Source organism: Pipistrellus kuhlii, unplaced genomic scaffold (genome assembly GCF_014108245.1).
Source record: "Pipistrellus kuhlii isolate mPipKuh1 unplaced genomic scaffold, mPipKuh1.p scaffold_m20_p_29, whole genome shotgun sequence".
Lineage (NCBI taxonomy): Eukaryota > Metazoa > Chordata > Mammalia > Chiroptera > Vespertilionidae > Pipistrellus > Pipistrellus kuhlii.
Window position 1 is genome coordinate 6,275,990 of NW_023425528.1, and position 12,108 is coordinate 6,288,097.

Genomic DNA, 12,108 nt, shown 5'->3' on the forward strand with positions numbered 1-12,108 from the left:
AAATCAGTCCCATGCTACTTTATTTGACCTGGGCTGGATTACAAGCTTCAAAGCTGTGGCAGTTTGACCTTCACCCAAACACTGGTTCTCCAAAGGGCAGAGAAACCCTGCATATCGCTTATTAAACATGTGAATTGCTGGGCTTATCCATTAAAAATGTTGTTTCCAGAAGTCTGGGACTTTAGGAATATGCACATTTAATAAAAACCCCAGTAATAGTAATCACTCCTAGGAGCCAGATATGCTGAATGTTTGTCCTTGGCCTGAAGTCAGAGACATTCAGGAGGACTAAAGACTAAAAAAAATGAAACCCATATTTGTGGAGTTCTTTCACCTATAGTGATTTAATGGTGCCATTTATAAAATCATCAATATGTGTCCCTATCTTGTGAGCATTTATTAATACAGATTATCTACATTATAGATTTGTTTGGCTTTGTCATATGCATATTCTTCAGCATTTGGTTCTTCAGTTCTCTCAGAGCCTACATTTAGAAGTAAAGGGTACTAAAAAAAAAAAAATATATATATATATATATATATATATATATATATATATATATACATATATATATATATATATGAAAGACACCCACTTGAATCGTTCTCAAAAGAAAGAGATAGAAGAATAGAAAAGAGAAGGGATCTTGAGATAAACATAGGCAGGAGCCCATTACTTGCACAATACCTCATCAGAAAACTCCTCCAAGGAAATATACATCAAGAATGTGCCTTTCCTTCATGGGTCAATTTGATTAAAAGTGCAAAACTAATGACAATTACAGGTCCACAATCCTTTATCAGCAGTCACCAAATATAAAAAGCTCTCAAAATCCGTTTTTTCAATGCTAATTTGGTAGTAAAACATGATTTGAACTGAGCTAAAGCAATTAACAAACTTTATTTATTACAATTATAGTGACTATTGACATATTTTCCATAAAGTAATATATTTTGATTATGGGGTGCTGTTCCAGACCCCACTGGCAATGTACGTAAAATACTCTACATGCACTGTATTGCCTTTTAAAAATTCAAAAATTTTGATTTCTGAAATACATATTATCTTAATGACTTGTGATAAGAATTGTTGACTTGGAATTTCAATCACCCAAACATGAACTTATCCCAACTCTCCACCCCAACCCTCTGGAGCAGTCCAAGAAAGAAAGAAACAAAGCTGGTAGTCTTTATCACTGAACCAGCAGTAAAGTTACTCACCTTAGGCAAGGGACCAAGTTGGAGGCTGCACATAGTTAACCAGTACCTGACCCACCACAGGCTAAACTCAGAAACCACAGTACACAGAGAGCAGAGAGAGGCCCTCAGCCACCTTGGAAAGGTCCTCAGTACTTCTGGAGTCTCCTACGAGCATGCCAGTACCCTTCCTGAGCTTCTGAAATACCTATGATACTGCCAATATACTAAACAGAGAAGCAAAAGTATACCACTGAGCCCCACAGTTAACTTTTAATTTTCTACACTCACAGCCTAGAAAAGAAGAACAGATTCTTGGGGGGAAGATTTCCCTATAATTGCTCCATTTGGCTGGTTCTCATCCACGATAGCACTACACGGGAAGCCCAGAAACCTAGTGAAGGGAGCAAGCCTCCAGTACTAACACAGGAGGGTGTCAAATTACCCTCAATTCAATCATGGATCTAACTTATTTTGAGGCAGCTAATCTATTCTTGACTCCAAGTTTTCCAACAGTTACTTTCATGTGGCCATCTCATTCTAATAGAGTAGGCAATTAGGCATAAGCAGAGCAGGAACGATAGGCCAGGTATGGAATGCCAAAAGGCAAAAGTCCCGGGTACTCAGCAATGGGCAAAACTGAGAAAACAACTATTATACACTAGGACCTCGCCCTAAGGGTAACATTTCCTCCCCTCATATGTCGTTGAAGATGCAGTTTAGATCCCCCTGACCTTTCATATTGCTAGTTATGTGGTTTAGACAGCCCGAGAGGAGGAACAAGGGAGCTAGAGAATAGCCTCAGATCTGCTGACCACAGAGACAGAGTTTTGATCAAACTAGAGATGACATTTAGCCCTCAGTTGTGTTTCAGCTCCAGGCCCAGAAAAGCAGCAAAACCAAATGAAGAAATGCTATAAACCCCCAACCCCTTCTATCCTCAGTTGCTCTCTCTGGAGCATGCCTACATCTTCCCCCTTCAGGCATGTTATCTTTGCTTTCTTTTTCCTAAGCTCCTCGGGCCCTTCTTTTGCCTCTGTTATGTTTTTCCTGTACTCTGGCCCAGCTGGATCACTTCTTTCATGTCTGTGACTTTCTAAATAAACTTCTTGCATTGGCGTTCTTGGCTCTGAATTCTTTCATAGTCAAGCTCAAGAACCGAGGTTTAACTCCACATTCACTATTAACAATTCCAACCAGCACTTTGGTCTTTCTCATTTTTCCTATCTATTCCCAAAAGCATGATAGAGGGTATCTTTTACAAGAAATCTTGAAATCAGATGCATGTAGACATATCAAATCAGCAAACTTGAAAAATAATCTCAAATTCATCATATTCCATTTCCAGTAAACTCATGACACGAAAAAATTCTGATATGTCCTAAATTAAATTGTAGCAGACCAAAAAGTAGAAGGAGGAGATAAGATAGGTTAATCAGTTAACAGAATCAATGAAAAATGGCTCTCATTACTAAATGTATGTTAAAACTTTGAAACAACCTCCAGGTAACTATTTTCTGTGATTATCTAGAGAGAATAGCTCAATAGCTGACTACTGAATGCCACCACATCTTGATTACACATGAACTTTCCAGACTGTTGTCCACTACGAATCCAAAAGCAGCAAATACATCTTCCTTATAGACTATGCACCTATTTCAGAACTTTCTCCACTTTACCTATTCCCAATTTCTTTATCTATAGCTTCCTGCATGCTCCCTACTGGGGATCTAGCCCACAACGCAGGAATGTGCCCTGACTGAGAATGGAACCATGACCTCCTGGTTCATAGATCGATGGTCAACCACTGAGCCACACTGGCCAGGCACCAATGTAAATTCGTTCAAAACAACTTACATCTTTCCCCTCCAAACTCATTGTATAAAAGAATCCCCATGCCCTAGCCAATTTGGCTCAGTGCATAGAGCATGGGCCTAAAGACTGAAGGGTCCCTGGTTGAATTCCAGTCAAAAGCACATGCCCTGGTTTCATGGCTCAATTCCCAGTAGGGGGCGAGCAAGAGGCAGCCAATCAATGATTCTCTCTCATGATTGATGTTTCTATGTCTCTTTCCCTCTCCCTTCCTCTCTGAAATTAATAAAAATATATGTTAAAAGAGTCCCCACAACCTTAGATGGTGGGCATGTATGCTTCTCCATCAAGGACCTGCTCCTTTCTTTGCGTAGCATATGGCTCAATAAACCATTTCTTTGAGAAAAACTTTCGGCCTTGAAGGTTTTTGTTGAACAATGGCCTCCTTTAGCAACTTCAAAGATTTATAACATTGAACTTCTCTGCTCTGTCATGCTGGAGTCACATCCATACTCACAACTAACCAAAGGAGCCATGCGAAAATAACATTTTAAGTCAGCGGCCCAAAGACCCCCCCCCACCTTTGCCTAAATATCCCTGCTTTCTTCATTAGTTAGCTGCCAACCACCTCCAAATTTTGGTAGTATATGTTTTAGACTAGCCAGGCAGAAAGCTAAATTTCCCTTCAGCTGCAAAAAGTGGGGGAAGAGAAGACAGTTAAAAGTACAAACAAGGACAATAGGAAAATTAAAATGCATCTGAGCATATCCCAACACCAAACTAGCACTTTTGTATTCATGCCAAAATTTGCAATGAAGCACTTCCATTTTCCCATAATTGGGTAGATAAGCATGGCCTTATTATTAAATCCCATTTTACTAATGAAGAAACTCTGGGAAATTTTCTGACAAGCTTTCAGACAAGAACTTAGGTCCCTTAACTTTCAGATCTTAACTTCATGGCCCATAGTCCCCCCAATGGCCCTACACCTGTGCTACCACAGAACCCACAAGATCTCTATAAGGTGAAACATCTCAAAGCAGAAACCTACCTGGGCAGGTTTCAGAGTTCAACATTACCTAAAGACAGGGTCATCTTAGCTCTAATCTGCCGCGTTTCCAGGGCTCCTGGGCGGTTGCAATTATTGCAGTCTTACAAAACTGGGGTCTTTCTTGGCTGTTTTTTTTTTCAGATAAAATCTATAGTTTCCATTCAAAATCACACTCTCTCAGCTTCCCCATGAAGCTTCCTGTACCACTCCAGTGTTCTCCTGCCTAAAACTTGTAACTTTAGCTCTTTTCTACACACCTGACAAGAGAAAAATTCTGAGATGTCCTAAATCCATGGTTGGCAAACTGCAGCTGGTGAGCCACATGTGGCTCTTTGGCCCCTTGAGTATGGCTCTTCCACAAAAGACCACGGCCTGGGCGAGTCTATTTTGAAGAAGTGGCGTTAGAAGAAGTTTAAGTTTAAAAAATTTGGCTTTCAAAAGAAATTTCAATCATTGTACTATTGGTATTTGACTCTGTTGACTAATGAGTTTGCCAACCACTGTCCTAAATTAAATTACAGTGGGCTGGAATATGGAGGAAAGGACAAGGGTAGTAAATCCATTAACTGTGGGATGAAACTAATAAAAGGCTGCTCCTATTCCTCAATGTAGGTTTAAAGTGGGAATGAACTTCCAGGTGACTATCCTGTCTCAGTGGTTGTACCAGGAAGTTATGGTCTGGTCATATGCCCTGGTTGCAGGCTCTATTCCCAGTAGGGGGTGTACAGGAGTCAGCCAATCAATGATTCTCTCTCATCGCTGATGATTTCTTTCTCCCTCTCCCTCCCTCTGTGAAATCAATAAAAATAAACAAATAAATTGACCACCAGATGACACAAGACACCACTGCATCTGGCTTATGCATGAAGTTTCTGGATTGTTGCCCATAATGTAATAAAAAAATAGGAAATACTTCTTTACAGACTATGTACCTATAATAGAACTTCCCTTGCTTCACCTTCTTTGCCCGTCTTTTTTTCTATAGCCAATGTTATTTCTTTCAAAATAATTTATACCTTTTTCCCCAAAACTCAATGCATAAAAGAACCCCTTCAGCTCCAGGACAGCAGACATGTTCAACTTTTCCTGCTGGTACTGGTTTAGACTGTATGTCCCAGGACCTGGTCCTTTTTCTGGCAAGCATATGGGTCCATCAACCCTTTCTTTCATAAAAGCTTTTGGACACAAAAATTTCGTTTAACACACCCAATCTAGACACCAGCAGTTTACCAGTCCATTCTCTACATCTGAACCATGTTGGTTCCCGGTTCTCCATCTTCACTATCCAACCTCCCAGCCAAGCTATCACTTGTGCACCTCATTGTTCCAATTCCTGTGCCACAATCATATAAGACCCAAGTTCATTGGCATCATTGTCCAGCCTTCCATTAACTTCTGCTCACGCAACATTAGAGTCAATGAACCCACATTTTCATAACATGTCAAGAATATAATTTTTGTTCACAGTAGAAAATATCAGTACTATAGGAAATGTAATTGGGAAGGAGAGCCAGTCACCACAAACCATCCTAAAAGAAGGACTTCTCAGTTTAACAGTGAAGGGCGTTGGAAAAACTAAATAAAGAAAAACAGAATGCGAGTGGGACAGGAAAGTGGTGTTTATCTGGGTACACATATTCCCAGGTTCAGCCCTCTGGCTCCAGTTTTCTTGCCTCCACATCCTATGATAGCACGCAGCTATTTGGGGATTCCTAAGGACTAATCCTTATAACCATTATTCACTGTGGACCTGAAGAAGAAATGTATCTGCTGAAATGGACTCCCAATCATCAAAAGAGAGTCTAACAGTTATAAATAATAACAGCCTAGTGGACATTTGCTAACAAGGGCTCCTCATCTAATGTGTATAGTGGGAAGAACTTCAGACTGAACTCTGGGCTTCCCACACCATGTCCCGTTTGCTTATGCCATCTGAGTCAACCACTATGGGGGATCCTGTTTTCCTCTTTCTACCAAGTTACTACTGAGACGTGTGCAGTACAATCAGAACTGCACAATTTGGATACCACAGTTATATAAAAGGGCCCTAATTGGGAACCTGGGCCAGAGATTTCAATATAAAAGATGGTCTTCCTTTTGTCTCAGTGGAACATAATTTAGGTTGCTACCTAAATCTATGTCTCTTGGGTGGTAACTCCTTTTGCTCAAATAATTGCTTTTTATTTCTTATTATAGTCTAAAATTAATTTTGAATTACACGACCATTCCTTGTACTGCCCAAAGTCTGTCGTAGGCTCTATGTATTCACTAATGTTCATATTCTCCCAGGACCACTGCAAGAATCTCTTCACTGATCTCTAGCCTCCAGGCACATTGCTTCAAGAGGGAATCTATCTAAAATGCAGCTCTGGAAGGAGAAACCAAGATGGCAGCATAGGTAAACACCTAAACTGCTGCCTTGCACAACAATTTCAAAACTACAACTAAAAGACAAAACGTCTATCAATCAGAACCATGAGAAAGCTGGATGAGTGGAGTTCTACAACTAGAAGGAAAGAGAAAAGAGCATTGAGACATGCAGAAGTGCTGAAAAGCAGAGGTACGAAAGCACGCGAATGGGGTTCCAGCGGGTATCTGGGTATGCTGCTTCTTTCAACCTGAGGGGAGACAAGCCCCCGATTAATCTGAAATGCAGCTTCTGGGGAGACACAAGGGAGCCAAACTCCTATGGGGAGAGGCTGGACTGTCTGCCATCGAGTCAGAAAGTGAGGGTGGCTTGCTTGCAATCATTGTTTACTGCGCTGGGGTGTGGAACATGGGGGAACTTGGAAACCTGTAAACGCAGAGGCACAGCTGACTGACAGGCATCGCTGTTTGCCACACCCTAGCCTAGTGACTCCCTGAGACCCCACCCCACACAATTATAAAATCACCAAAGCTCCACGCAGCAGCTTTTGCATATAAATGGCCTCCCTTATTGCAGCTTAAACAAAGAGTGCAGCTTGGTCAAACAGCTCCAAAACCTCCAAACCCCAATCAAAGAGGGAAAACTGTAGTTCTCACTGTAGTTCCTCTTGGGTGGCCTCAGACAGTAGCTGACCTGCACCCCATTGGAGATCCAGAAGCCAGTTTATCTAGTGGTCAGTGTGAGACAACACCAGATTTCAACTACTCACATCTTTAAGTGACACATTCAAGATGCAGACTTAGCACCAAAGCCCCAGCTGAAACAAGTTCTGCCCCATAAGGGTCTCCAGCCTAGCAGTTCTTCCATTATAGAAACAGCAGGTCCTCACAGCCAATTGGCCTTGAGATCAATTCCTCCCAGTGACATCAACAACAATCAAGAATTAAAATAAGACTGTACACACAGTCCACAAAGGGGTGCACCAAGAGTGTCCACCTCAGGTAACTGGAAGGCCAACCCACTGGCCCATATAGGACACCTAGCACAAAAGCCACCCTACCAACTCAGGAAAGCAGCGAAAATGTGGAGGCAAAGAAGCAGATTATAAATGAAAGAAATGGAGGAAAGCAAGTGATTGGATATAAAGTTCAAAACCACGGTTATAAGGTTTTTCAAGAATTTCCTAGAAAAGGCTGATAAATTCAATGAGACCCTCAAGGATATGAAAAAGGAACAACTAGAAATTAAACATACACTGAATGAAATAATAAATATTATACAGAGACCCAACAGCAGACAAGAGGAATGCAAGAATCAAGTCAAAGATTTGAAATACAAAGAAGCAAAAAACACTCAACTGGGAAAGAAAAAAGAAAAAAGAATCCAAACCCCAAGAACACCAGAGAACACCTTTATTGCCATGCTAGCAGTCATCAGCTGTAAAGTAATATAACCTGGGGCTATTGGGTAAGTATTTCTGGATTTATGTTCCTAAATCTTCATGGGTGGGAGCCCTTACCTGAGCTGATCCTCCTGCTCAAAGTAGTCACAGATGATACCAAACACCTTGGTCAACCGGGAGGACCACAGGTAGGACAAGGAAGTATAATTACATAGGGATCATCACCCTGCAGCCATTCTGTATGAGACAACATCAAACCACTGCTCCTTTGTGTGTAAAATTAAAGAGAGGTTTCTGGCTTGTGAGGACACCAAAGGAAGGGACCATCACTACTTCCTCCTGGGAGAGGTGCAGAAAATGTAACAAAGACCTTGTCTACACACACACACACAAAAATGACAGTTTAAAATGCAATTACCATGGCCTAGAGCAAAGAATATCCTTACATGATATTATTCTACAAGGTATTGTAATTATAATTTTTCCCAGATTTGGGTTATCCCCATTACCTATAATAGTACCTCGCACCATGGGGTATCAAAAAAAATCATTTATTTTATTTATTTGTTTATTTGTTTGTTTATTTATTTATTTATTTATTTATTTTTGTTGGTGCTTGGAGACAAAGGTAACACATATCTAGATATTTTAGAATTACAACAGCATATTGTACAATTATCCCAAACAAACTTACAAACCAATCCTTTGAATGTCCGGGAGCAATTTAAAACAACATGAAAGGACTTCATCCCTTCCACTGTGTAGAGGGCCCTCTGCAAAGGCACCTGAGCATTCTATATTGGCTCCTCTTGCCCTTTTGGCCAAAAATGACCCTCTTCTCTTGGACCAGGTGCCCACAGCTGTTGCCTGACCTTTCAGTTCATGCTGAGGCTGAAGCACCATGGTGGCTGGTACCATGGATCTGTCTCTCACCCTGTGGAGAAGAAATATGGGTTCCCCAAAATATGAGATCAGTACCTGGGCCTAGCCAGCAGGTGAGGGGTTCCCGAGGCAGGTGCTGGGCGTGGAGCCCATGGAGGAATAGGCTACCAAAGAGACAGAACTAAACCTCACATCACCCTGCTTGGCCCCTGAGGATGGCTGGTTAGCCAGAGATGGGTAAGATTCTCCAAGGAAGGAACAACCTAAGACAGGCACAGTCTCAGAGGGGCCATCAGGAGAGAACTTGGGGGTCAACAGAGGTGGGGCACAGACCCTTACCACGAACCCGCTTGCAACTTGGCAGGCGTCTGAATATTCACCCCTTCTGGGGGAGGTCTCCTGCCTCCATGGCTGCTTCGCTTCCCATGCACAGCTCAAATCAGGACCCAGGTAACAGGCAGAGACTTGGCTGACAGCAGCTGCACCCTCACTGCAACAAGACTTGTTTGAGAGGGCTTGTACCCATGGAGCGGGCAAGTAGGTTTTTAATATCCAAATCCAGCCTAGTAGCAGGAATACTCAGGCCCTTCTCAAGAAGGCAAATAATGATTTCCACTAATACACACATGGTAAATAAATACACGGCTAATGGAAATAAACAAGTATTCTAGAAAAACTGATTGTGCTGTACAAAAAGCTGTTCCTAAAGTATTAACAAAATTCTTATTGGCAGAGCATCTCATGGTAAAATTGCATAACATGTAATGAACTTAAAGCAGTCATAGTTTAGCACAAATACTTAAAATGTAAAACCTATCAAGACGACATTATAAAATTTCCAAAAGACTCCTATTATTTAAATTAAAAAAGGGGGTGACAGTGGAAGAATATCATGAAAGGAAAAATATCCTGTGAGTAAATTACATCTAAAAAAATTGTACTTTAGGAAATTAACTTTTATTCGAAACACTAACAGCAATATACCCATGAAAATACACACATGGTGTCAAAACAAGTCAGAGGAAAATCATTTGGGGGGAAATAATGAAAAAGGATCCCAAGTCAAATTTATAGAAAATATCCCTTTATTAACTTTTGGTCAAGAATATGTTTGTATATTTTCAGAAAACAACTCCGAGAATATCTGGTTTCCTGTAACAGATAGGAATAGACAGAAGTGCTCCAGCCATGAAGACAAAAGAGAAACAGTTCAAAGTTGGAAGATGCTGACGATACCTTGCCATACAAGCAGACAGCAGCTGCATGTTGCTGAAGGATGCCCAGGACCAAACCAGAGACAGTGGGAGCTGAATCACCACCATTTGTCCACCAACCAGATCTAAAATAATCATGGCTGACATGTACACATAAGGAACTGTTTGACATTGAAACTGGGACTCAAAAGAAATGTTGGCCCAGAAAGGAACTCACTACAGACTGATTCATTTGCTCTCAGCATACCATTATGGCTTGTCTCAGTTTCGGTTCTTACAAGGGTATTTACTGGATCACATGATCTCACACATCTAGTGAAAATAATGAACAACATAAACTGATGAACAAAAACAGACCCAAAAAAAGAGAAGCAGCGAACAGACTCTCAAACCTCAGAGGGAAAGTAGGGGAAGGTGGGGGTAAGGGGGAGAGAACAACCAAAGGACTTGTGTGCATGCATATGAGTCTAGCCAGTGGCCATGGACAACAGAAGGGTGGAGGCATATGTGGGTAGGGATTTGGGATGGGAATGGGGAGATGAGGACAATTATGTGATACCATAATCCACATGTGTCAAACACAAGGCCCGCGGGCCAAATCCGTCCCGCCAGGCCTTGCAATGTGGCCCGCACCGCGCTGTCATCACTGCACTCTGCTGCGTTTCCATCATAATGACAGTTTATGACTGTTCAGTAAACCATTCGGCCCGCGATTTAGGCTGGATTTTAGATTTTGGCCCCTTCTCTGATTGAGTTCGACACCCCTACCATAATCAATCAAGTTAAAAAAAAGAATCCAAAAATTTCAAGATAGTGTAAGAAGCCTCTGGGAAAACTTTAAGCATACCAACATCAGAATTATGGGGGTGCCAGAAAAAGAGATAGAGCAAGATACTAAAAACCTATTTGAAGAAATGGAGTATTTCCAGAGGTCGTGCTAAGATGGCTGACAGGTAAACACCTAGCTGCAGCCGCACACAACAATTTCAATAAAATACAACTAAAATATAAAATGGACATTACCCAGAACTACAGGAAAGTCGACTGACTGGAAATTCTACAACGAGAAGCAAGGGGAAAACCAGAAGGAAGTGCAGGGGAGCTATAAAAGCCTAAGGTACAGAGACACTCGGCACGCAGAGAGGACGGAGCCGGAGAGGAGGGCGGCTGAGTGCCTGGCTGGCATTCCCAAGCGGGAAGGGGATAAAACTCCGACTGTGCTGGGCCCCAGTTCTGACTGCTCTAAACCCCAGTTCTAGGCCAGACCCCGGGGACCCAGGCTCACACAGAGGGAGCTGGGCTACGAGGCGGAACCCCGGGGGAGCGGCGAGAAGAGGTCCCAGCGGCGCACACATTGCGCGCAGAGAAAGGACAGTCAGCTGTGCCGCAGGATTGCCCTGGCCGGAAGGAGACTGGGGCTCCAGACTGCTCTGAATGCCACCTCCAACTCCACTTCCAACTGAACTGAACCCCAATACCGGGCTCATTGGGGGAGAGCATAGACTGTTTGGCAGCAGGCGAAAATCGAGGGCACCTTTCTCTCAGAGGCGCTTTTCAGCGAGTACTGAAGGACCCTGAGACACAAGAGCCGCATAGGGCGGGGCTGATGGAAGCCAAGGCTGTAGGCTCCACCCTGAAACTCTACCCCATCTAAGCAGAACACAGAGACTTTTAAGGCTACCAACTCAGGAAAGCTGCGAAAATGCCGAGACGAAATAGATCACAAACGAAAGAAATGGAGGACAAAAAGCGACTGGATATAGAGTTCAAATCTACGCTTATAAGGTTTTTCAAGAATTTCCTAGAAAAGATGGATAAGACCTATGAGGATATGAAAAGGAATCAACTAGAATTAATAAGGAATCAAAAAGAAATGATAAGGGATCAACAAGAAATAAAGAATACATTGACTGAAATAAAAACTATTATACAGAGTCCTAAAAACAGACTGGAAGATCGCAAGAATCAAGTCAAAGATTTGGAACATAAAGAGCCAGAAGACACTCTTCTGCAGAAGCTAGAAGGCAGGCGAATCCAGAAAATTGAAGATAATGTAAGAAACCTCTGGGACAACTTCAAGCGAACCAACATCAGAATTATGGGGGTCCCAGAAGATGAGAGAGAGCAAGATATCGAAAACATACTGAAAGAAATAGTGACAGAAAACTTCCCCCACCTGGTG

General features: G+C 42.1%; 1 protein-coding gene across 9 annotated transcripts in view; it reads right to left on the reverse strand.

Moving 5' to 3' along the window:
- The window catches only part of TMEM164 (transmembrane protein 164), a 245,680-nt gene that overhangs the window by 146,092 nt on the left and 87,480 nt on the right, over window positions 1–12,108 (reverse strand). The window contains exon 2 of one of the 9 annotated variants that reach the window (XM_036454489.2): window positions 1,010–1,014. The exons of the other annotated variants lie outside the window; for them this stretch is intronic. Coding sequence (XP_036310382.1) covers window positions 1,010–1,014 — 5 coding nt within the window. The remainder of the gene's footprint in view (window positions 1–1,009; window positions 1,015–12,108) is intronic. 9 annotated transcript variants of the gene reach the window in all.